The 25396-nt window shown below is 52.7% G+C and overlaps 5 protein-coding genes across 5 annotated transcripts; 2 read left to right on the forward strand and 3 right to left on the reverse strand.

Moving 5' to 3' along the window:
• Positions 1–6285: 6285 nt before the first annotated feature.
• VC83_05108 (uncharacterized protein) lies at positions 6286–6994 on the forward strand (the record flags this gene model as incomplete). Its single annotated transcript, XM_024468733.1, has 2 exons — positions 6286–6586; positions 6640–6994. 2 exons carry the CDS (start codon positions 6286–6288, stop codon positions 6966–6968), a joined length of 630 nt encoding a protein of 209 aa, XP_024324026.1. The 3' UTR covers positions 6969–6994.
• A 129-nt stretch (positions 6995–7123) lies between these two features.
• Positions 7124–10512, reverse strand: VC83_05109 (uncharacterized protein). Its single transcript, XM_024468734.1, has 7 exons — positions 10308–10512; positions 9865–9945; positions 9698–9803; positions 9524–9634; positions 9192–9464; positions 8547–9110; positions 7124–8482 (listed from the first exon to the last, which is right to left on the reverse strand). Exons 1-7 carry the CDS (start codon positions 10375–10377, stop codon positions 7795–7797), a joined length of 1893 nt encoding a protein of 630 aa, XP_024324025.1. The 5' UTR covers positions 10378–10512; the 3' UTR covers positions 7124–7794.
• Positions 10513–11059: 547 nt separating this feature from the next.
• Positions 11060–15610, reverse strand: VC83_05110 (uncharacterized protein; the record flags this gene model as incomplete). The annotated part of the gene is made up of 4 exons (XM_024468735.1): positions 11060–12289; positions 12338–15000; positions 15056–15365; positions 15419–15610. The coding sequence occupies 4 exons, from the start codon at positions 15608–15610 to the stop codon at positions 11060–11062; spliced, it is 4395 nt and encodes a 1464-aa protein (XP_024323875.1).
• Positions 15611–16528: 918 nt separating this feature from the next.
• Positions 16529–20732, reverse strand: VC83_05111 (uncharacterized protein). Its single transcript, XM_024468736.1, has 2 exons — positions 19644–20732; positions 16529–19585 (listed from the first exon to the last, which is right to left on the reverse strand). The coding sequence occupies exons 1-2, from the start codon at positions 20261–20263 to the stop codon at positions 16690–16692; spliced, it is 3516 nt and encodes a 1171-aa protein (XP_024323876.1). The 5' UTR covers positions 20264–20732; the 3' UTR covers positions 16529–16689.
• VC83_05112 (uncharacterized protein) lies at positions 20729–25199 on the forward strand. The gene is made up of 3 exons (XM_024468737.1): positions 20729–21172; positions 21304–24549; positions 24638–25199. The coding sequence occupies exons 2-3, from the start codon at positions 21327–21329 to the stop codon at positions 24718–24720; spliced, it is 3306 nt and encodes a 1101-aa protein (XP_024323877.1). The 5' UTR covers positions 20729–21172; positions 21304–21326; the 3' UTR covers positions 24721–25199.
• The last annotated feature ends 197 nt before the right edge of the window (positions 25200–25396 follow it).

The following is a 25396-nucleotide window of genomic DNA, read 5'->3' on the forward strand; positions in this document are numbered from 1 at the left end:
CGATTGTGCCACGGTCTGTTGTCGCTTTGAAGTGTGTGAAATCACACCTCTGGCAAAGAAGAAGGCATTTCCAAGGACCGATTTACGGTTTGCTTTATCGCTTGCATAGTCTGAGTCACAGTATCCATGGAGCTGCGTATCGCCTTGCATGCCATATTCAATTCCAAGCATCTTTGTGCCTTGGAAGTAGTGAAGGATTCGATCTGCTGCTTTCATGTGAGCTGGCGAAGGATTGGTAGAGGAATCTGGACAGAACAGAGACTCCATATGAGATATCTGGTCGAGTCTGGACAGCGAGGTACATGAGCGATCCAATCGTCGATCCATAGAGTTCAATTTCTGCGTGTGAAGCCTTGCCTCAAATGGGATCATGACTTCTACAGCTCCTGTAGCCACAGGTGTGTCCACTGCCTTGCAATTCTCCATGCCATAGCAGTGCAGAATCTTTGTGACGTATGCATCTTGACAGAGGGAAATTGTTCCTGCCTCTCTGTTGCGTGTGATCCTCACCCCTACAAAGTATGCTGCTGGCCCAAGGTCTTCAATTTCGAATTTTTGCATCAGCTCCTTCTTCAGCTTTTGGATTGTTGTGATTTGTTTGCCAATGATGAGCATATCATCCATGTATGTGACAATTAGGATTCCAGTCTCTTGATTACAATATACGCTATAATCGCTTGCACATGCTGCAAGCTCTCTTTGCCAAAGTCGAGGCGCTTATTTCAATCCATAAAGTGCCTTCTGCAGTTGGCACATCCAATTTGGCGCATTTTCCAGTATGCTGCCATTTACTTCCCAGTCTGGTGGAACATCCATGAAGATTTCTGTGTCCATATCAGAATTGAGGAAGGCTCCAACCACATCCGCTTGCTCAATTTCAAGTCTGAAAAATGCTGCAAGTGCAATTGCAAGCTTCCAAGTGGTGGTTTTGCATACTCCTGCATATGTCTGATCGAAATCTATGCCTTGCTGCTGTCTGAAACCCTTTGCAACCCATCGAGCTTTTCGTTTCGTGCTTGTTTAACACTGACCTTGTCAGCTGAGCATGTGGGACCTTCAATGCGGGATTGGGGTTATAGAATTCAACACAGTCCATGTTCATGGTAGCCATGCTGACCAGAGTAGGACGCTGATTTGGATAATGGTCTTTAAATCAAGTCTCTCGAGTGGAATGAAGGAGCTTATATAGAGATTCAGACAGCCGCTCCGCTCTCTGGACTCACTAGAATCCGCGAGTTCCTTTGATTCCCTGGTCTTCACGCTCCATGCATCACCACCCTTCCTTTTCCATGCTCTGCAGCCAGGCAGTGAATTTTTTGCCCCAAGCTTGACCCTGATTTCACCAACCAGATGTTTGCGTCAAACAGAGGCAAGATATGTCGTATTTCGAGGCACTCTGGCGATTGGGCTGCTGCAGCTTGAGGGGTCTCAAGAGCGTAGTCTCACTCTCAGCTGAACGTTTAGCGCTGCGGTCGACCCCTCTACTGCCAGAAAGGGGAATTGTATCCAGGCTGTGCATGTTGTGAAGGCGATCGCTCCAACCCATCATGTAAAGGCCGGATGGAGCGGCACCTGAGGTCAGACGACCCCGCCCGCTTGACTCCAATGATTGACCACTCTCTGTATCCATTTGTCCGCAATCCCGGTAGTATTCCCCAATGAGCACCTCCAAGTGAAGGTGAACGGTAACCATTTGCAACACAGGGATGTCGCGGTCGCGAAGGCCTTCAAGAGGAATTTCTGCTTCAGTCTCAAATCGGCCCTTCTCTCGAAGATCAGCCACAGTGTCTGTAGCTCGCAACGTCAGAAAAGGTGAAGCATGGCAGTTTATGCAAGGGCCTGCCACGTCACCGCGAGGCATTTTTGCAATTGGCTAGGTCGTTGCGCAAGGCACTCTCGAGGCAGATTGCGCAAGGCACAGTCGCAAGAGGCTTCACATGTGTGCAGCGACGAAGAAGGGCGCAAGAGGTGCAATTTGAACGCTCAATCTCGCATCTTGACCGATCTGAAGACTAGACGTCGATGCTCAAAGTGCTTGCTGCCATCGTGGAGAGCTCGGTGGAAAGGGCGTAAATCGAGGTTGTGGCTCTGCGGAAGCGTTCATGTGCCACTGCGGGTTTTCAGCTGCAGCAAGGCTGAGCAGGGGGATCCGTTGGGCGGGCCATGCGGTGCGGTGTGGAAGGGGAGGGAGGGGGCCAAGCGTCGCACGAATGAGCAAAGCAGGTGCGAGAATGTTGGGAGGGAAGGAGCGACGGTGGAGAGGGACAGAGTTGGAGGGGGAGGGAGTGGCTCCTTTATAGAAGTTGAAAGCGGCAGCAGGCCCGTGCATGCGCGTTGCCCGATTAGGGGGGACACTAAACCCGAAGGTCAAACACCACAATCTATATTATACTTTCTTATATTCTAACGTAGGTGTATAGCGAATGTCACAGACAAGCGAACGTCACACCCCAATGCAGGCATGCACCAAATCTCACGATAATTCTACCACAACCCCTTAAATTAAGTGAAACTACTCGGAATCCTCGTCCTCAGGCACCTCTTCTATGATTCCACAAGTGCGCATATTATGTCTAGTCTCTCCACAGTTGCCGCAGTGCCATGGGCATGTTTCTTCCCTTGGCTTCCGACCACTCCTTGCCTTTGTTTCTTGTTCTACCTGCTGTACAACATCTCTCTCGTCCTGTAGATCCTGTGCTTCCTGTTGACTAAGTGATCCTCCTTGTTGTAGATGTGTTTTTTTTGCCCTTCTCCGCTTGCTTAGTACCTCATTTGCCTGTCAGAGGTTCTGGTTCTCTGCTTTTAACAATGCAAACTGATGCATTATTTGCAATGCACCCTTTGTAAACTGGTCAACAGCTGTATAGATTGAAGTTGGAGAGCTATTTTGATGATGCACAATTCGGTGTTTAATGAAAGTTGACTGTGATGGTGCTTCAGTTGGGTTATTTGGTGTTTGAGAAACCCAAGGTTGTGCAGTACTCGGGCGGGAGCTTGGAGGTGTTGGTGTCTTTAACCTAAGATCAAGCGTAGATATCACACTCTCTGGATTAAATGGAAGAAGTCCTGCACCTCAGAACCCTCCTTGAATGTTGCTTTCTGTTATTGCAATCTTAAATGCTGCATAGAAGGCAGGAAAGAAGTCATCCTTAGTAATATGGGTAATGTGAGCCCGCATCATATCTTCAATTTGCTGACCGTAAGCCCTTTTTAATGGGCTAAAACAGCCAACATCAAGTGGCTGGAGTAGATGAGAAGAATGAGCAGGCATATAAAGCGTAATAATGTTATGTTCCTTGCAGTACTCCTCAAACTCATCTGAGTTGTGGCTCTCATGACCATCAAGGACTAAGAGACAATAACCACCAACACTCTGGGTCTTTGTTGTTACGATATCAAGTGCGCCTTGCAGCTCAAGTGAGGGTTCAGGGGTGTGGGGAGCTTTCCGGAGTTGGAGTGAAGTTTTCAGTTGTGGAGTGAATTCTCAGAACTGGTCTCGCTAAAGAGAATTCACTCCACAACAACATAGCTGTATATAGATCGAGCCACTGCTCGAGTGCTCCTCTTCTCTTTCCTTTCTTCTCTAGATTGAGTTTAATTCATAATACCCAACTGGTGCCCTATGCCTTGGTGAACCGTGACATTTGTATGCTTCTCAAAATGCTGAATCCAATCCATTCCTCTCTCGTTTGTAGTCCAGCCATTTTCCGTAACAGCAATGACCCAATCGTTTTGGAATCCACTATTCTCATACCAAGATGCAAGGTGGTTTTTGCCTGCAACAATGACAAATGGCGGCACTGCCCAACCTTGAGAACTAATGCCTTGGATTACTGTAACCCATTCCCGATTGCCAGGCTGTACCTTCTTTGCTTTTGCCCAGCCATCTGAGCTTGTTACAACCATAGCAGTTGAGATAACACCCATCATAAACCCAGTCTCATCAAAGTCGTAGATATCTGCATCGTTGATTCTGTACTTCATAATTGTGTTCTGTACAAGCTTAAACCAACTACAGATGACTTCTGGGTCCTCACACTTAGCCCTCTGGTAGTCGTATTTGCGCTGAAAGCATGTCCGGAGCTCTACTGTAACGCTGACTTCTAAATGATAGAAGACACAGAGGTTTCTTGTGCAAGGTTGACTTGACAGAGGAGGCAGGGGATTAGACACAAAGGCTTTCCAAGTAACACGTTACAGTATTGTAAAGAATACTATATTGAGTTGAGCACAAAGCTCCTATCTAAGGAAATACTATCTACTTATATAGTGGCATCGTGCCTCATGGGTAATCTGGATAGTTGGTGGATAATAGTTGGCGGATAGCTAGATATTCAGGATAGTTCATGGATAGCTCAACTATCCAATATCCACTAGTTTCTGCAACTATCCATTAGCCCCGTCACATGGCAGCCTACCCCGCTTGCCCCCTGTGACTCACACGTCACGTTACTAGTGTTACGACGGAACAAGAAGGCTGGCCAACTACAGGACAGGAAGGAGGGAGGTCGCATGAGACCGGCCCTGGTACCTGGAGGGGCAGCGGGGAATAGTAGTTCCGAAAGTATCACGTGACGGACTCGCAGGATGATGAGAAGAGTCCTAAGAGTCCAGGACTCTGAGGACTCGAGTGAGTTCCCAGGAGTCCACTAGGCACGTGACGGACTCGCAGGATGATGAGAAGAATCCTAAGAGTCCAGGACTCCGAGGACTCGAGTGAGTTCCCAAGAGTCCACTAGGCACGACGCCACTATATAAGTAGATAGTATTTCCTTAGATAGGAGCTTCGTGCTCAACTCAATACAGTATTTGTTATATACTAGTAACGTGTTACTTGAAGCCTTTGTGTCTGATCCCCTGCCTCCTCTGATAAGTAAACCTTTATGCAAGAGAACCTCTGTGTCTTCTATCGTTTAGAAGTCAGCGTTACAACTAGGCCCTGGTCCTGTAACCATGATGTCACGTTACCGTAGCCATAACATCTACATGCCGCTTAACAAAGTTTGAAGCCCAACATGACCTGACGCGTGGCGCGTCGCGTGTTGCAAGTAGCCGATTTGCCATATCTTCAACAATAGACAACTGAGGAGGAAATCCTTCAGTAGCTAGGTCGAGTATGTATTGAACAAGGACTGATGCCTCTAGGTTTGTCAATTTCCGTGAATTGGCTATAATATCGCGTCGTGGTTGCATGCCATGCCTACGACGACTGAGATTCTCATGGCTAATGGAATAAATATTCCCCGCAGCTCGAGCACTTAGCTTTGGGTCATTTTGCATTGCCTGGAGGGCTAAAATGATCCTGCTTTCATCGTGTTTTTGAGTCATAATTTGTGGTGGAGAAATGTAATGCTTCATGGGACAGTCACGGTGGCACGCCAGAGTGTGACATTCGCTTGTCTGTGACATTCGCTATACACCTACGTTGCCTATATATTATAAAATAGATAATATATAAACTTACCTTTGAAATATATCTTCTAAAGCTTCTATAGCTTTTTTCATCTTGTCATGTAAATATAACTTACCTAGCCCTATCTTCTTTAATCTAGGGTCTAATAGTAATGCTATAAATAAAGGTGTATTCTTTTCTTCATAATGTTTAGGAGAATAATACTTCCTTAATTTAGCAATGCCTTTCTTAATAGAATATTCTACAACATTCTGTATTTTTCGACTTTTTTCTTATCTTATCTTATCTTATCTTATCTTATCTTATCTATGTACGATTCCTAATATAGTAATTACCTTACCTAATTTAGTTAGAGCTATCTATATTCAAAATATTCAAGAATATTCATAAATATATATTCATGAATATGAATACGTGTATAATTTTTATTCATGAATATGAATATAGCCTAGTATTCAAGTTTATATTCGAATTGCTAACCCTGAAAATAAGTATTTAGTCGTGTATCCGTGACAATGTCGAAAAGATGGTTGATATCTCCAATAAATAATTATACAGTCGGTTTTGGCAGTACCTATACAGCCAATAAAACGCGACCTTCGCTTCTAGAACACTCTGACAACTGCCCGTTATATTAGTAATGCACCTACTCTACCACAACTGGTACGTGATACGCTAAACCCAATTCGACATCACATTGTCTCAAAAGCTCAACTCGAACTTTATGCACATCTGCGCCGCCACCTCCCACTCCATGATCGCAACAACACCAGCTCATCCCATCTAATACCACCTACAGCGCTGAGCCTACTGTCCAGAAGCCATCTATCTTGACCACACATCCAAAGTAGCACCCCTCGGCCGCCGACACAATGGCCAACTACCTCGCCTCCATCTTCGGCACCGAGCAAGACAAGGTCAACTGCTCGTTCTACTACAAGATCGGCGCCTGCCGTCACGGCGACCGCTGCTCGCGCAAGCACGTCAAGCCCTCCTACTCGCAAACTGTGCTGCTCCCCAACCTCTACCAGAACCCCGCCTACGACCCCAAGGCGAAGCTAGACGCCAAGCAGCTACAGATGCACTTCGATGCGTTCTACGAAGATTTCTGGTGCGAGATGTGCAAGTATGGCGAGCTCGAGGAGGTCGTCATTTGTGACAACAATAATGACCGTGAGTTTCCTCCCCCCCAGTCTATAGAGGCAACACAAGCTAACCCCACCCAGATCTGATCGGCAACGTCTACGCGCGCTTCAAATACGAAGACTCAGCGCAAAAAGCCTGCGACGCCCTCAACTCGCGCTGGTACGCCGCGCGCCCCATCTACTGCGAGCTGAGCCCCGTGACCGACTTCCGCGAGGCGTGCTGCCGCCTCAACTCCGGGGAGGGGTGCGTGCGCGCCGGCTTCTGCAATTTCATCCATCGCAAGAATCCGAGCCCGGAGCTGGAGAGGGAGCTCGATATGAGTACGAGGAAGTGGTTGAGGGAGAGGGGGAGGGATGAGAGGAGCGTGACGAGGAGTCCGAGCCCGGAGCCGACGAGGAGGCGGTACTAGAGTGAAGGGGGGATGGTGTGAAGGGGGTTGGTGTGAAGGGGGGATGGTGTGAAGGGGGGATGGTGTGAAGGGGGGATGGTGTGAATGGGGGATGGTGTGAAGGGGGGATGGTGTGAAGGAGGGATGGTGAGGGAATTTAGGATTTGGGGAGGGGGTGTAGGAAAGGAAGGGACAATGGCTTGAGCCCTGCTGAGCTTTCGGGCCGCATGATGCTCAGCGGATACACGGCAGCGTTTTGTTTCGGCGTTTAGAGGACCGGGTTGAATCTACGGAGCATGGGATTGCATGTACGATTTTGTACAAATACAATTACGGGCAGCAGATAGCAGAGGTTTAGGACAAATAACGGAGGAGAGAGAAAAAAAACTCAAAAGGGATATGGAAAAAAAATTACGATTTGCAAAGTTTAAACAGCGAGCCTTGTGGCTTTTCCCCTCCCCCTGCCCCTATTACTTTTCCGCACAGATGATGCGACATTTTCATGGCCCAGTCACTCAACCCCTGGGCCCTCATTCACAGGGCTGGCATCACGTTGAAGTGACATGCAGTGATAAAGCAGCGAACCTGTCTGTGTTCTTTGCGAGCGGTCAGCGAAACTTGGTCTTCTATGCCCCCTCGCTGACCCGCTCATAAACCTCGAGCATTTGCATGCAATGCCGAAAGCCCGACAAACGCCTGCATGTCGATTATATCCATGGTCCCATCCCCCCTGATTAGCTGTCCTACCTATTACCGTGCTGACAGCACAGTCTAACATGCTACCGTCCAAGCCCCGCAAACCCCTACTATATCCACCAGCCACCTCCTACCTTCCTCTTCCTCCCACCTAGCCCTCAGCATCGATAAACTCATCAATGCCTCTCGTGTCCGAATCAATCCGTCTGAGAGACTGGTTCAGGTCTTTATGGAAATCAAGCAGTGGGCTTTGAGACCCTGGCTTCCCACTGTCACCCGTGGCTGTCTCGACAAGCGTCGACTCCATCTGTCTCTGCGCCCGCCCGCCCTGCTCTACCTGCGCTGCTAACAAGTCAGCAGGTAGTGGTACGTGTTGCGTTGGATAGACAGGACCTCCTTGAGCGGTAGCAGGTACGGGAGCATATGGCGCTGGGTGGATAGGAGCACCTTGAGCGGTAACAGGTACGGGTGCATATGCCGTTGGGTGGACAACCCCATGAACAGCAGCAGGTGGGGGTACAGGTGCCCTTGAATAGACAGGAGCCCCTTGAACAGGAGCCTGCACCGGCGCAGGAGTTCCATCCTGTCCGAAGTCTATGAGGTCGTCCCCCGGGGCGTTGGTATTCACCACTTGCGGTGGGACCGGAACCCTCGACTCCGACACACCAACAGCTAACGGATCATCCAACGCTTGCAAGTCCTGCAGCCTGCCTCCGCGCGCCGATTCTCGCGACATCCGCGACGGCGGGATCGGCATGGGCTCCTCGAAATTCTGTCCTGGCAGGATAGGGATAACCGCCAAGATTTGCTTGGCCTTTTCCGCCGGAGTGGCGCCGTCACTGTTCGTGCGCGTTAGAAAAAAATCGAGATGGCCACAATAAGAGAGACGCGGGGAAAACATACATATCAGCATTCAAGATCCAATCCAAGCCCTCCTCGCCCTCCTCCGACTCCCCCGGCCCAGTGCGCACCTCCCTAAAGTACCTCGGCCGCCACTCCACCCCATCCGCCAACCTGGCCGCTGCCTCCCTCCGCTGCATATCCTCCACCGCGGTCTTCTCATCCGTCGCGACCTCATGGTTCCTCGCGATCACCGCCTGCGCAGTGCGATGCCACAGCTTCTGGCTCTCCCTCTCGCCTTGCTCCTCGAGCGGCCTCACGAGCGGGGGGGTTGGCTTCGTCTTCAGAGCGTCGAAGAGGACCTCCTTCTTGCCCGTCGCTACGTTCTTGATGTCCATCTCGCCAGTCCACATCCCGCTCAGCTCGTACAGCACTTCCCCGGTCTTGTCGTTCTTGATCGTCCCGCCGATCGCGTTGTAGGAGCCCGTGAAGTAGCCTTTCGTCTTGAACTCGATGTCGGCTGTGAGCCCGAGCTCGGGACAGCGCACGAAGCTGTGGTCGCCGAGCTCGTACTTCATCTTCCCGAAGAGGATGCCCCTTGCGTACATGTTCGGCTGGGTGAGGATGCTGTTGTTCCCGCACATGTTAGCATTTTAGCCCCCTAAAGAAATTCTCTCCATTGTCCGGGTCGCCAGAATCTCCACGTACTATTTCTCCCCCTTTGGCCCCCCATGGTTTGTAAGCCGCAGTATAGCAATGCCCTCCATCAAGCTCGCCGCCGAGTTTCCCAAAAACCTGCTTCGCGGCTTCAAGCACCCATCGATGTGTATCCCATGCTCTGGCGCCATGAAGAAATAGCTCGACTTCGGCGGGTGGTGGGACGTCTGCTCGGAGATGTAGTAGCCCTTCGTGTCGTCAGGGTATTCCCAGGCACAGGTAAACGTCTCGCCGAGAATCGGATTAAGTGGTTTCTTAACGCCCCTGCAGACCTCGACAGTTAGCATTCACATCCATGAGGCATAGGAGATGGGGAGACTTGCGGTGGTTTGATGTGCCATCCACTCAAATAAAACTTCACCACCGACACAAACCTCTCCTCCGGGTCCTCAATCTCAGCCATCGGCAACAGCGTCTCCGGGTGCGCCATAAAACTACTCCTCGTCAGCTCCACCCCCCTATCCCCCTCCTTCCGAGATATCCCAGGGCAAACCTACTTCGTAATCCTCTCCAACATGCTCCTCGGCTCCAAAATAAACGTCGGCAGCACCACCCGACTCAAATCCGCCCCCGGCCTCAACTGCGAAATAATATGCGACAGAACTACCCCCCCGGTTAGCCCTCCCTCCTCCTCTCCCCCAAAAGAGCACAGAAAACTACTCACCATTCCCCTGTTCCGGCTCCACCAGCGTGCTCTCATCCTCCGTTCCCCCAACGCTCCCCTCATCGACACTACTCCGATTACCTACAGTCCACCTTCGCTTTAGCATATCTTCCTACACAAACAAACCAAAAAAAGGAACAGTGTATGTGTAAAACTCATCCGCCGCACCGCGGTCAGTGGAATTAATTTCCACTCCACCGCCTAGACCCGGCGTCCTCAGTGAGCTATATCCCCCACCGCCTTGGCACTACCAACCAAGGCGGTGGGGGATATAGCTCACCGAGGACGCTACCAACAACCCCGCCATGACGCGCCATGCCGGGCTCAGGCAGCGCCGGGGGCGGGCATAAAGAAAATATGTATAATATTATACGCCATCGAGAGAGAGCTTTGCGGGTATTTGGGGTCGGGGGGAGGAAACGGGGGGGAAGGGGGGGACGTACTACCAGACGACTCGCCGCGCGACCTGACGTGCCCGGGCAGCAGAACCTTCTTCCCGATTTCCGCTATCATGATGACGGGGAACGATGGTTTGGCGGGGCGGTGAGGGTGAGCTGCTGACCGCAGATGCGGTGTGTCTCTCTTCTCTTTCACTGTGTTGTTCGCCGTGGCTGGACAGACGGGCGGCGTTGTGTGTTATTTTTTTGGGTGGTGTTGTTGAGAGAGGAGGGGTTTTGGCGGCGGGGCCCAGGCGTGGTAGTACTAGTAGTGAGGGACGTGAGGATGACGCACCCACCTGTCCGGATTTCCGTAGGGTCCGTTCGTAACCCCTTCCAAGTTATAGCTCTATACGATGTTTAGAATAATTTTATGCTTTCGGTTTAATCACAAGATCATATAACGAGGGATATGTTTTACTCGTAGTCCCAAAAAACAAAAAAAACCCACAGCACAGCAAACAGCTCTAACTCGGTAGACAGACGGGTGGCACTCCCGCACCCGGTGCCGCATAGTCACACCCCTTCACCTAATTCATTTATAGATTTGAGAACAGAAAAATTACACGATGGATATTCCACTGCCCAGACCCTACCCCATTCATCCATTTTCCATTCTCCCTCGCAAAAAATCGCACGAAAAAGGACCCCCTTCCCCCCCCAACCCCTTCACACCCCCCTTAATCGTACCCTCCCCTAAACAGGCGTCCCCTCCCTACTAGCCCTCCCATTCTCCCTCTTCCCCAAGAAGCTCTTCCTCAACCCCCCCCTCGCCGGGCTCTCCCCCCAACCTCCTCCCTCTGAACAAAGTTGCTCTTCACAACTACATGTCCACTCCCCGCCGCCACAATCTTCTCCTGCTGCGTCCCGCTCTCATCGACAAAGAACACGCTCTGCCCGAGCACCTCATCGGATCCAAACGTCGCATGATCTTTCACCTGCAGCTGGAACTGCGTGTCCGCGCTGCACGCCGCCGAGAAGGTCTCATCGAACTTGACGGAGCCGCTGGGGGACTTGATGTGCTTGGTCTTGTGGACCTGCTTCTCCTTCGGCAGCTGGCGGATGACCACCATGATGTTGCTGGAAGGCGGGTACCCGTCCGCTGACACAATCGTGATGGTCGCGCTACCCGTCGGCGCCGCGCCGCCGGCGGTGCTGTAGATGGATCCGGCTGTCACGCTCTTATTGCGCGTGTGCGACGGGGCGAGGGAGTCGCTACTAGGCGCGGCCGCGATGGCGCCGCCGGTGACGATCGTCTCGACGCCTGTGGGGTGGGCGCCGTTAGCATCCGTGTCCTCGACGATCACGCTGGCGACGGAGTTATTCTTGTCCTTCTTGCTCTTAAACCCCTGTTTGAGGAACGACGCGCCGCGGCCGACTCCCGCGCCGATGCCAGAGGCCGCTATGCTGACGCCCTTGATGGGGACGCCGGCGACGCCGGTGACGATCTTGCCGGGGACGGCGAAGTTGTCGGAGAAGGTCGATGTTCCGTGGCGGGTGCGCGTGATGTAGGCCGGGCGGAAGACGAGGCGGATGCGGATGGTGCCGGATTTGCCGTCGAGGGGTAGCTTGAGCTCTTGGGGCCTGAATGGCTCGATGCTGCTGAGGTCGATCCTGGCGTCTCCTAGGTGGTCGTCGTCGCCGGCGAAGTCCCAGTCGTAGACTTTGCACTTGAAGTCGGCAGCTGCGCGCGAGGGGATCTCGGTCTCGAAGTACTCGTTCCAGACTGGCGACAGGGTCTTCTTCTGGACGTGGGTTTTGAAGACGTTCTCGCCGTTGAGCTCGAACTTGCAGAATGGATCACTGTATCCGTTGCGGTCGGCCGAGGGCATGTCGACACCGTCGAGAATATCAACGCGCAGAGTTCCCATGTTGTTCAAGCTCTCGCTGGGGTCGAGGAGCATCTGTATGGGAATGTACTTGAGGCTGACCTTGATGGTGCTGACTTGTCCTCTATCGCCTTTTAGTTTCAAAACAGTAGGGTTGTTCTATCACGAATTAGTAGGGCAAACATAAACCAGATACGCATAACTCACAAGGCATTGCTTCACAGTATCCATCGTGTTACCGGTGAGCTTAGCAACAACCCTGTCATCATCGTCGTCGTCCCCGCGAACATTAGCCTTCTTGCTCAATTGGATCGTAAGCCTCGAGAACTCAAGCTCACGGATAAAGCAATCTCCAATCTCGTCAAAAGTGTGATGCTTCGTCCTCACCTCCGCAGACGAGTACGACGGGAACAGCATGTCGTCAACCAAGACCTCCACATGCACATTGGTCTCTTGCAGTTCAGCCTCCAAGAGCTTGAAGATGACGAGACCGCTGTCGTGATTGAGGAGTTCCTCGGGAGAGAGCTTGATCTTTGGCGCCATCTTCTCCTCGTCCAGGTCCTCCTGTTCTTGCTCTCCCTGTGCGAGAGCGCCGGCCAAGTCCTTGTTAACATTGCCGTCACCATTCACCTTCGCGTTCTCCTGAGCAACAGCATCCTTGGTAAGGTTCGTGGCCACGCTCTCGATAGATTTACGACCAGGTGTCGCGGATATTTCTGAAGCAGGGCGCGTGTGCTTCTTCTCCTCCTCATCTTCGGGATCGGCGATGTTAAGGCATGGGTAGAAGGAAACATCGAAGTTGAGCGTGCCCTTGGAGGTACCCTCTCCGTGTAGCTGGAGACCCTTCGCTTGCGGCGTCTTCGCGTCAGAGACGAGATACTCTCCGTTCTCGCCCTGCTTGATGTAGTCACTAGCCAAAACTTCGACCTGGCCCAAAGTACGGTCCTTTCCAAGGTTCTCCTGATCCAGCAGCTCGAGGATGAGCTTCTCGCGCTCGTTGTGCATGGGGACATAGATGACCTCGTCAAAGTTGGGGTTGAGATCGTTCAGGTGGGTCACAGTGCGACCCTTCTCAATGCCCGAAAGCAAAACCCTTGCGTATGGATCAGACTTGCCGACGGTCTCGACATTGCGGATCTCGCGTGCGTTCTTGAAGTGGATGCGCATGACACCAATAGGGGTAACGTATCCGCCGGTTCCTGCTCCAACGCCGGTAAGGGCAACGGGCCTCCATTGCAGAGTCATCTTAGCGCGGCCAGACTTGTCTCCAGCGAGATTGTACCATTCCTGGCCCTTCTCCATAAGCCTCAGCATGTCGTTCAGCTTGATCTGGTAAGTACCCAGGATAGGATCAGTCTGTAGTCCTCTGTCATCCTTGATAACCAAGCCGAGCTTTGCAGACTTGCGATCCGTGATGAGAATCTCCTTGTGGCAGCCGTCCCAGATAGGGTTGTTAGTGCGCTTAAGCTTCTTGGAGGTGAAGATCTCCTTGTTGTTGAGAAGTAAGATGGCATACGGGCTGAGCTGGCCGATCAAACTCTTGGTACCATCCAAGTCCTTAGCCTGAGAAACGGTGAAGCGGGCAATACCAGTGTTCGATTCCGGTACAGGCTCGTCCTTTCCATCCTTAGTCTTGCCGCCGCCGATAACAGGGAAGAAGCGAATGGTGGTAGCAATGACACCACGAGGCTTGCCGTTGGACAGGACCTCCAGTTGCTCATTATCGTATTCAGGAACATCGCGAAGCTTTTCAAGCGGGAATGTGGCAACACCAAGCTCCTTGTCCTTTCTGATTTCGTTGTAGTCGAAGGTTTGCAGGGTAAGAGAATCTTGAAGAGAAGTGATAATGATGTACTTGGTCTCGTTCCAGACCGGGTTGGCGTTCTGCTTGATAATCTTTGTCTGGGCGAGAATCTCTCTCAAGTTCAGGGAGCATGCGACGTATGGATCCGGAGTACCAGCAAACTTATCAGTGTTCTTGAGACCCTGGGCGCGATGGAGGGTTACCGCAACAACACCAATGGCCTGGTCAACGGGGGAGCCAGAGAGCATCTTGGCGACTTCGATAGGGAAGGAGTTGGGCGCATACATGATCGGGCCGATGTTGGAGTGAATCTGGTCCTTGATGAAGGTCTCAAGACCCGGAATAAAGTTGATATCGAAACCAAGGTACTCGCCTCCCACAGGCTTGCAGACGTAATCAATAACCGGGGGGTCGAGGAAGCACACCTCGATGCGCTCGACGTGGGGGAACGGGATCTGGAGCTTGATCTTGACGCGCATCAGGCCGGAGAAGGCGAAGTCCTCGACAATGATATCCATCGCCTTGCTAACCATTGCCTTACCGATGCGAATCTCGAGAATCACCTTGGGGTTGATCTTGTTCTTGATCTGCTTGGCGGTCATATCCGCGGTATCGTTAGGCGTGAAGCTGAATCTCCAGTCCATGAGAACAGTGTCGTCGGCCGCCTTGGGGTAGCTGCGTACGTGCTCCATGCGCGGTGGCTTCGAGCCGAGCGTGAAGAAGCGCATGCGCATGCTGTCGAGGAATGCGGGGGTCGCGGTGCTGAGAACCTGGTCGACGGAGTTGATGATGGTGTCTGCGATGACGGGGGCGTAGATGGGCCAGAATTTGTCCATGAAGTTGTTCATCCACTCCAAGCTCTCAGTGTCAGACTCGGACTTAGCCTTAGCCATCTCGCGATTGATGTCGTCGCGGACGTTCCTCCTTACACGGCGGAGCGATGTGCGATAGTACGTGCCACACGAGGTCATGATCAGGAAAACCCAGGCCAATCCACCGCCGAGGACGGCAATAAAGTAGGAAGCCAAACAGGCAAAAATAATGACCGCCGTATTGTGATACCAGTCTGCGCACTCAAATAAGTAAAAGCCTCATAAAACCCGCGAATCGACCAAATTTACCTCCATAGAACTTATCCGAGAGCTTCCCCTCCACCCACGTCTGGTGGTCAAGGAACGACTCCCCCTCCGCGGCACCAGGATCCTCGCCATTGCCAAACCTCGGCGCCCATCCCGTGCGATCAACCCACTTCTCCTTGTCGCCCTCCTGCTGCCCCTGCACTATATTCCCATCCTTAGTCTTCACCGGCTCAATCGCACCCGCTGTGGTCGGCGGCGGCAGATCGTACGCGCCCGGCTTCCCATCCTCGATGTCCGCCGCAATCGCATACCCCTTCGTCTTGTGCTGGTGGTGGAATCCCTCCGGCACATGCTATACCACCGTTAGTAGTCAATTCGCGCGCCAGGTCGTCGGGGACTCCTTACGGATGCAGCTTGCGCGGCCTTCTCCTCGGCCGTCGCGTTCGGATCAAACGAGAACGCCTGCACGCCCGCCTTCTTGCTCTCCATCATGGCCTTGAGCTCTGCATCCTCGGCCGACACCGGGCTTGTGGGGTCGCGCGACGCCTCGAAGGCGCCCTGCTGCTTGATCTCTGCTTCCTGCGCAGCGGTCGCCATGGTTGCCGATTTTATGGTGATGGGGTTTGGGGAGGGTGCGTCAATGAGGCAGGCGATGTGGCCAGGCCCTACTTAGCTTTTTTGCCAGCTGGAGAGTGGGCGAGGTGTGCGGTGTTGATCAATTGGGCGTGTCTGGGCAACTGGGGGTTTTGAAGTGAGATGGGATGGGATGTCGCGACAGCTGAGGTTGCAAATTGCGCTTCAGCTGGAATTGAATGTCTCAGATGTTGTTTTTCCGTGATGAAGGTCGGGGGGGGCCCTCCCAGCAACATCCGCTAATCGACCTAAAGTGGAACCCGTCAGCCTAGCAAGGTCCTAGCACTACTGTACTATGTAACATAACAACTACTAACACCTTCCGAGCTGAGCTGGGCTGGGGTCGGATAATCAATCCCCGCACTCCCGCGCTAGGCCTAGGTTTGGATGAGGTAAGGCGTTGAGGGCGGCACGGATGGAGTTCCTAGGTGAGCCTAGGGATGAGATGCCGCAAACGCACTCTACGGCGGTGAAGTTTATGTCCTTGATTGAGTAACTTACACACTGTGGCTAGATCACTCAATCTGCAACCCGCCCATCCTGTCCCTCGTTACGTACAGTACATGCATATATTGCTTCTCCCCCACCACAAAAGGTCCGTCGGTTCTAGCTATTCCGCGTGCCAGCACCCAGCACCCACTGTATATGCCCCCTCTATCCCCATACCCCATCGCCATGCCCATCCCTCCTATCGTCCCCCTCCCTATCATTATATCACACAACGACCTCCCGTCGTCGCTTTCATAAGCACCAGCGCAAAAAAATAACTCCCCCCTTTCCCAGCAAATCGCTATCCCTCCCCTCCCTCCCGCTTGCTTTGCTCAAAAAATAAAAAGGCGACCATTATATACAAGTTGCCCCCCCATCCCCTCCCGCTTTTGCGCCCAGGAGAACTTTTTTCCTTCCGCCACGCTCTCCGACGAAAATAAAGGAGATTCGTGAACCCTTACCCCCCCCCCCTATCCCCCCGCATGTACAAAATTGAAGAAGAAAAAAGAAGAAATCGCCCAAGTAGTAGTAGTTAGTAGAGTATTGGTTAGTTATTATCCCATCTCCCAGCCAGACCGCCCCGTCTCCCGCGACCGCTGGCTACTCAGACTCACAATCTCCGCCGCGCTACTCCGCACCTCATCCACATCCGACCCCTGATCCGTGACGCGGATACTATGATTCCTCACCACGCCCATGCTCGTCGGGCGATCGTGGCGCGTGTGGTCATTCAGATTACCCAGGAGCGAGTCGTCGAGGCTTATAAGCGGCGGTTCCACTGAGTCGTTGCGGGAGTGTGAAGGGCCTGATTGATCGTCGTGTTGCCCTCGAGCCGAAGTACCAGGGGATGAGGACACGAATGACAACTGTCCCGACGCATCAGGGGGTTGTAAGCCCTGCTGAGACGCGCGTTTAGAGCTCTTGCGTGGAATCGGAATATCCTCATCCACCAGCGGCGGCTGTTGCATCCTTGAGCTCGCCTTGCTAGGAAAACGACTCGGGATCTCCAGCCCCTTCCCGCGATCTAGCTCGGGGAGTAAAGGAGGCGCGTCGGAGATATGGGTCATCTCGAACCCCTCATCCAAATCATCGTCATCCGAATCATCATCGTGTTTCGGCAACAACGGCGACTTCACGCCCACCATCGTCTCATTCCCCTCCCCCACATTCGTAGGCTCGTCGTTGTCCAAGTCGCGCCGGATGGCGCCCGTGGCGGCGACGGGGATGCCCTCGGGTGGAGATTCTGGGGATGGTCCGTTGCGAGGGTCCACCATGCCGGGAGGCATGCGCGAGCTTCGGACGACTTCGAAGCCTTTCCCCTTCTCCTTGGTCTTTCCACCCAGGAGATTCTTGAACCACCCGCTGGCAACGGTTACCGGATTCGTGGGGTCGACTGGGCCGGTGCGGAGTCGGCGGTTCGGCACATTGGCGTTGAGTGCGGGTCCGCGGACGCCGTAGTAGAAGTCGACTTCTCGAGTCGTGTAATCCGTTTTGGACCTCCTGTGTTCTTGGGACGGGCGGTCGGCATGCTGGTTCTGGGCGGTCATGAATGAAGGGACGGGGGTTTCGCGACCAGAGGCAGATGGCCCCTCAAAGGGGTCGCCTGCAGTTGATGACCCAGGCTGGCTCGACCTTCTCATTCCCCAATCGCCACTTGCCCAAGAACCCCTGCTTCTGGCTCCAGGACTATAGGCGTCTATCGTGGGTCGACGGGCTCGAGGTGGTCGGTAATAAGGATCTGAGGTGTCCACAGTGTTGAGGGTTAAAGCACCTCTATCCTTTTGTCCTGCTAGGACTGCTGCGGATGGCAGGAATGGGAACGCATTTCCATCCTGAGCCGTCGTTGGAGTATAGCTACTACAGCCGTCCATGTTCGTAGGCTGGATCGAGGCGCTGCTATTTCTGTCAATGGCCCTAGCTCCATCCAAGAGTATATGCCCACTGCTTGCCGACTGGGTCCTTAAGCCACCATTCGATAACTGTGGTGATTTGCGGTCGACTAACGGCGCGCCCTGGCTCTGCTTCGAGTATGCTCCGCGCGGCAATCGTCGAGATAGCTGTCTCAAGCCAAAGACTTTGGCGAAACCACTGTCATCGTCAACTCCGACGCCAGCCAGGCGAGCTACAACCTCGACTATCGTTTGGAACGCATTGAGTAGAAATCCGAAGATCAATACGATGGCGTGTAGCACTAAAATTGAGTAACCAATCCACGCTTTTACCCCATCCGAAACATCGAGAGATGGTGCAAATGCAACCATAAGAAGAATTGAGGTAAACCTAACACCGGCGAAGAATGTATGGTATGCGTTCATTGAAGTTGGCGAATGGAATGGTCGGAATGCGTGCAAGGCCACGATATTGATGACTTCGCAGATTGCCAACAGCACAATCTGTGCAATTCCAGACGGCTGAACAGCCCCAATACCAATCCCGCGGACAAACGTGAGTAGCACTGGGACAAGGGCAAAAGTAGCCGCATCGTCCGAATATGTATTATAGAGCGACCCGTATAGAAGAACGGTCCTGAGGTCGTCGAAGAGGAATGAGCGAGGCTTACTCGACGCAACAACGTGTAGCAGCCAGCCTGCGAATATGACGAGGGTAACAAGTAGTAGGGCAGCTAGAGCTACTGGGGCTGGGGGAGAGCTTCCAGCGATGACAAGCTGGAACATCGAGAACGTGGTAATCGGTAGTAAAAAGTAACTGAAGACCATGCGTATGACGTTGCCGACGGTAAATGGCATGTTCTTCGACCGTAAATCTTCCTCCTGGATCCTGGAGAAGCGACGGAAAGCCCATTGAAGGAAGAACCCGATTTGAATGACAGCTATCACGATTGCTATGATCGACAATAGCCACACGGCCATGCCTGCCCATATATCAGTCACATCCGTCATTCCAACGAGCTGGCTTATATGATCAAGGCCATGTGTTCCATGGGTGACATAAATTCCATCAACGAGGGCTTTTGTGCCATCTCCTTTCGTGACGAAACTCTTGTCGAACATGAGCGCTGACCAAGCAAATTTGCTGACGACGGGTTGATAGAAGCCGGGATAGCTTAGGGAAAGCCCGCCTGTGAGGACAGCGAATTGAATGTACTGTAAGCAGTCACCAAAACCAGGCGTAACCAATCTCAGCAGGTCGGCATCTCTGCCATAGTTTGTCGTCCACTTGAAGAGATTTGTGGTGCCCCAGGGGCTCAGGATGCCCGCAACGGCCGTTGCAATTCCAACCAGTATAAGCACGGTAAATGGAACGAGCCTCAGCATATCGCTGATGCTACCGCCGAGGTCCGGAGTCACTTCTGTAGATATGCAGCCGAGATTTGTCGCGGGGTCTAAGTCGCCATTTATGATCAAAAATGTAGCAATCAGGGACGTGAAAGCATATGATGAATCCATACTATTCCATACTTCGAAATTGGGGAAGCTGTCTGGGTGATCTCTATACAATCGTATGTTAGTATATGCAAATATAGTAGGAGACGGATGGGTATCCTTACATATCTGCAGAGAATGCCGGTCCAAGGGGGCAGACTCCATTGTCCAACTGGTCACAGAAGTTGAGAAACTGGCTCCACGGTTGATATGTCAGAACATTTATTTTGTTGTATAGCGTGGTATATTTGTAAATAGGTTGCGGAAGGTTTTCTATCTTCCCATCTGTAAATTTCGGGTCAGACCACGCAGGGTCATTCCCCGTTGGGAGATTGACGTTCGTATATGCTCCGGATACATTCCCATAGACCTTGAAACGTAGATTGTGTGGGTCAGTTGCTGCATCGAAGGAAACATCCACGAACGTGGGTGTGAATTGTAGTTTCTTGGGGACACTGTTGATGTATGATTGCTGGAGACAATTTTCAAACGGGACCAAAACAGCTTGAACAGGCGTGACGCAGAGGCTCGCAGCTATCAAGGCCAATCCATACTGGAGGAGGCGACGCCTTGGGGCCTTCCGAACCGCACGTATGGCCTTCTTGCGGTCAGCAATACCGCATCTCCTTGGGTGGGATGGCCTGTGATCGTAGCCGCCGGTGGATTCGAAGTGGCTGGCTTCGTGGCGGGCGCTGGATACATCTGCAGACATCTCGAGCAATATGCCGTTGATTTCCGGGCGCATTGTCGCTCTGGCCGAAGAATTCGCTGGCGCTTCGAGTTGGCTCGGGGAACACCCTCATGGGTTTCGTTGGACGAAGTCGAGCAGCGTCGCGCACGGCCGGTTGAGCATGCAGGCAATGGCGAGGCTCTGTCGAGGCCAGATCAAGGACAATTCGACGTCATGTATGGAGAACCCGTGGTTGTGAGCCCAACGGTCGAGATTTTCCCCTAGCTGACCTGGGACCTGGGAAGGAGGAAATGGGTCGATGGAGTGACGTGAGAGTCAATAGTAGAGTCAATAGTATGTGTCTGTGGTGGAGTCTCTCTCTGTATCGAAATGCGCCACTATAAACGAGCTAAGCCACGATTTGAAGTAAGCTGCTTGGCGCGGAACATGAACCGGGATGGGAATACAGACAACACAGCAAAGGGGAAGGGGGAGGGAAGGGGTAGGGAAGGGCGGAAAGGAAAAGGAAAAAGAAAAGGAAAAAGAAAAGGAAAAAGAAAAGGAGGAGGAGGAGGAAAAGGAAAATGGATTTATACGGAGGATGGAGTAAAGAGAAAGACGTTTGTATGGATGGTATTTGTTAGGCTTCGGCACAATGGATATATACTGTGGTATACCCTACGACCGCGTGCGTAGACTGTGTCAGTTCATCACCTGTCACAGTCTACGCACGACTTTCCTTTCCTGGTGCACTGGCTTATCGTTGTGAACATAGCCCGAGTCTGGGCGACCAACTTATTTTATATTATTTTTACCGTCGGTGTCGGTGCTGCGAAAAGAACAGGCGGCCGCAGCAGTGGAGATGGTCGCATACCCCGCTGGGCCTTCCGTATCTGACAAACGCGACCTTTATCTCGACCCCCGCTGCTGCGGGCGAGGCACACGATCCCATTCAAAACGGGCTGCCTCATGGAGATCTAGCTAGTAAGTGTTATTTATTCACCGACCCTAGCACTGGATATCACGAACAAGCGACAGATCTGTCTTGTCTAGCTATCCACGCTCCTCCACGCGCCCTTCCATCACACTTCTTGCTAACCAATGTCTCTGGGTAGCTCGCTCGGCTCGACGTCTCGTCATGGATGAACAACCCAGCTCAAAGCAGATCACAGCAGCGCGCCTAGTTGGAAGGTTGTTCGGCAAGAAACAGGAGAGGAAGGGAAACCAGGACGAATATGTAGCCTCATTCCTACAGCGTCCCTCTTCCGACACGTTGCACATGAATGGAGCCGATCCGAACCAGAATGCGACACCGAAACTCGCAAAGCTTGATACCCTTGGCGCCCAGCGCTGGCCTACGGCTTTTGAGGTTATCCAATCGAGAGACTCGTCGCAAGCTCGCCCAGAACCCAGGCCGTCTAGACCAAGCCACAAGGGACTCGTGGTTCGCTTCACCGACAAGTATCCTGAAATTATCGGAGAAGGCGGTGACGAGGCGGAGGCCCCGACGGCACATATATCTGCTTCACAGAAACATGCACAATCATATCCTCAGGCTAGTGCTAGGCAGCCTCCTCCAAGATATCGACCAAATGGAGGCAACGATGAGCAGAACGACCAAGAACGATCGAATCAACCGCCGAAGGATCCAAGGTCGCAACCAGCAGCTCAAGCGCCGGCAGGCCAGCCTTGGACACCGGCCGCTCCAATATTACAACCAAGTGCTTCGCAAAGAAGGGCCAACGTACCTAGCAACTACGGCGTACCAGCGGTTGCCACCGGTGCGGCCACTGACCCAGGCCATGGAGCTCTCGTAGCAAGGATGCAGAAAGAGATGAAGATCTCTGAAGGACAAGCTCTCATAGCCGATCAGCAAAACCCTCGGTCCTCTGTCCAAAGACGGCCTGTAGCTCGTGGCAGCAACACCCCGTTAGAATCATTTTCCTCTCAAGTCGCCGACGCTTTCAATGGACAACCGAAATCGCCTGGTACGGATGTTAGCTCAAACTCGCCGCCGCCCGGATACTATAGCGAGAGTGCCGCCAGAAGCCCAAAGTCAAATGGTGGTCCAACGCAAAATATCTCGCCTATTAATGCAGAACCTCGGTCAATGGCAAGGCTGGTAGCCAATCTACCTGCGCCATCGGTGGTAAATAACGAATCGCTGGATGAATTCGCCGGCCGGGTCGGCTACTTGTATAAGTTATTTGAGTTATCAGCAGAGTCTAAGGAATCCCTGTCCGCATCATCTTTCGAAAATCTACTAAGGGCCGCTTCTTGGTGGTTTTTGAGGGGCAGGAGTACTATAGAGCAAGTTGCCAAACGCCGTGCACCAAATTCGGAAAGAGTTGACATCCTACAGCAGCAAGGCAATGCTGACTTGGCAAAATGCCAGTGGATACTCAGCGAGATTTTGGCACACCGACCTGAGATCGGAGACCGATCCTCTGATGAGATCACGGCCCTTGAAAGAACGGCTCTAGCGAGTGGGCAAGATGATGTCGCCAGACTCCTCGAACGATATCAGGCACTATTCTCAAATCTTCGAAAATTGACTGGATCTATGAAGAAGAACAATATCATGCCTCCGCATAGTAACGACGCCATTCTCACACAAGGGCTCAATACGGCAATTTGGGTCGACTACCCCTGGCAAGACCCCTCAATTCAGACACTTTTCTCCGGGATTCCCCTATCCTCAATACTATCACCGAAAGGGCCAGACAGCATTTCGTCAACGGAGGCGCTGCCATTGGGAGACACCGAAAATATGTTTACATACAGCCGGATACAGGTTGGTGTCTGCCTCACCCGAGACGGACATGAACCCATACGGCAACCGTTACCGTGCATCCTTTCAGTTCAGCGTGAGCGTAACGACAAACTTATCACCGCTGTGATCTCCAGTCAGGATGGAGTTATCTCCATCGCCATCCAACCTAGAAACGGCAGCTCTCCCACTTGGCAGGACGTAGCATGGGACACCAAGAGAGACTTAATCGACGTCAAGCTCGGAAAGCTCTTCAGGGCGCGTGTTTTATTCGCACCTTGGGACTTCCCCACATTGTGGAATATGTATGAATACACAAGCAAGGTCCAGACAAGCTTCCTCGCTCACAGCGACGAAGTCTTTGTTATGGAAACAACTGTTCGATCAGCACACTATGCGACAAAGGAGCCATCTGACCAGATCTTCCCCAAGGATGCGGCGTTACATTGCAAAGTAAGGGTGTTTGAGAAGGTGGTCGTGGAGAAATCGATTAACGGGCCCCATACTCGGCACCGTGGGGTCCGTCTAGCTGTGGCCACAGGGCCAAATACAAAGTCGCTGTGCGGCATTACTCACGACCTCCCGACCCAAAGGCCCATCCGGTATGAGCACACGCGGGTCGACTACGGTGCCTCGCTCTATCTATACTTTGGAGACGGGCCTGCCGCGACGATAGGTCTAACGTTTGAAACAAACCAAGACCGATTCGCATTCCACAACACCATCATCGGCGGCCAGCGACCAAACGAGTCGACAGCCGCAGTCCTACCACTAAAGGGTTTCTCCTTGACCCGATCCGCAGAAAGCCAGTCCACGGCCGTCCCCCGCATGGTCCTAGACAGCTTCGAATGGAGCGCCCTCCACGTCATCATCCACAACAAAGGCTCTGACTTCAACTCCACCGCCGTCCAAAGCGCCGGCCACCTCCGCATCATCGCCGAATCCCAAAACAAAGACCGCATCACCGACCGCCTCGTCCTCGCCCCCGGCGAGCTCAAAATCCGCATCAGCACCAAGGGCCTGCACCCGCGCCTCACCATCCTCCGCTCCGAGCAACACGACCTGATCATCTCCTGCACCGAGTCGCAGACACCCGCAGAAGTGCGGCAAAGACTGGCACAGCTCCTCGTCCTTGTCGCTAAGGTGCCTACAGCGCGCCACTATAGCTTCGCTACCCATGACGACATGCACGAGTTCCAGCGCGCCATCACGGGCTTCTCGGTCCTCTTCTCTGGCACAGCTGCTACCTTCGCCATCTCGCGCCGCCGCATGGTCGTGCCCATACACAAGAAATGGGAGACGCAGGCAGCGTGCGTGCAGCTCCTCGAGAGCGACGGGGTTGTGCAACTCGTTGCGTTCTTTGAAGGGTTCAGTCACGGGGAGAGCATGAACTTCGTGCTTAAGCCTACAGATTCCTTCGAGTCGTTTAATAAGGGGGGGAACTACGGCGTCAAGCTCGCGGATGCGAAATTCGTCCTGCCGGTTCAGGATGAAGCTGGCATGGGCGCAGAAAATGGATTCGTTTGTCTAGACCAGCTAGAGTACCCCGTCGAGCACGATGATATCATCGTCACCTTCGATGTCGAGGATGGTACGTATCCCCCTATTTACCCCCCCCCCAATCGGCACATCCTACCCGCTCCCGACTGAGACACACCCCCACTAACGCAACACCACAGAGCGCGACCGCTTCGCCAAAGCCCTCCCTTCCGAGACAAAACACGTGTTCCGCTTCGGGAGCACTAAGAGGCGCGGAGAGTGAGCGGGGTGGGGGGGGAGTATGAAATAAACTGCAATAGTGGTAACAAGCTCTAATGGACGTACGAAGGCAAAGAAAGTACAGCCTGGCAATCGTGAGTGAGATAGGAGTGAGGTCGGCTGAGACATCTGAGATGCGCTGCCTACCCACTCAGGGGAGTGGGATATCACATGTGCTGGGAACTCACGGATTCGATTGTTTTTTGAGGAGAGGAGAGGAGAGGGGGGGGGGTTGAATACTGTAGTTTGGCGCGGGAGCGTAGACTTTTTTCGCTGTTACCAAGGGGGCGCTTTTTGGGGGTTTTTGTGTGCGCTTGGATGCGGATACCTTGGTGCGGTTGGATGGGGGATGGGGTTTCCCCTTTGTGTGCGTGGGGGGTTGTAGATGAGATTGAGATAGCTGGTATGAGCTGAGCTCTATATCTTACATAGCGAGCGAAGCATTGGGGGTGAAGGGTGGGAATTATATATTCCAAAGCATTCAAAACCCCGTAATCTGCAATAGCTTGCTCGTGCCGCTAGAAGCTATGGACAAGGACTGCGCTTTAGTCACTGTCGACGACAATGATTCCAACAGTTTCCAGAAAGAGTAACACCAACATAAATCACTGGCTCCTCTTTTTCCATTTATAGGAGTTATACGCAGTTAAGCGACACAAGGACGCACAGTCTCTATACAC

The sequence above is a fragment of the Pseudogymnoascus destructans genome (assembly GCF_001641265.1).
Source record: "Pseudogymnoascus destructans isolate 20631-21 unplaced genomic scaffold scaffold_11, whole genome shotgun sequence".
Classification (NCBI taxonomy): Eukaryota; Fungi; Ascomycota; class Leotiomycetes; order Thelebolales; family Thelebolaceae; genus Pseudogymnoascus; species Pseudogymnoascus destructans.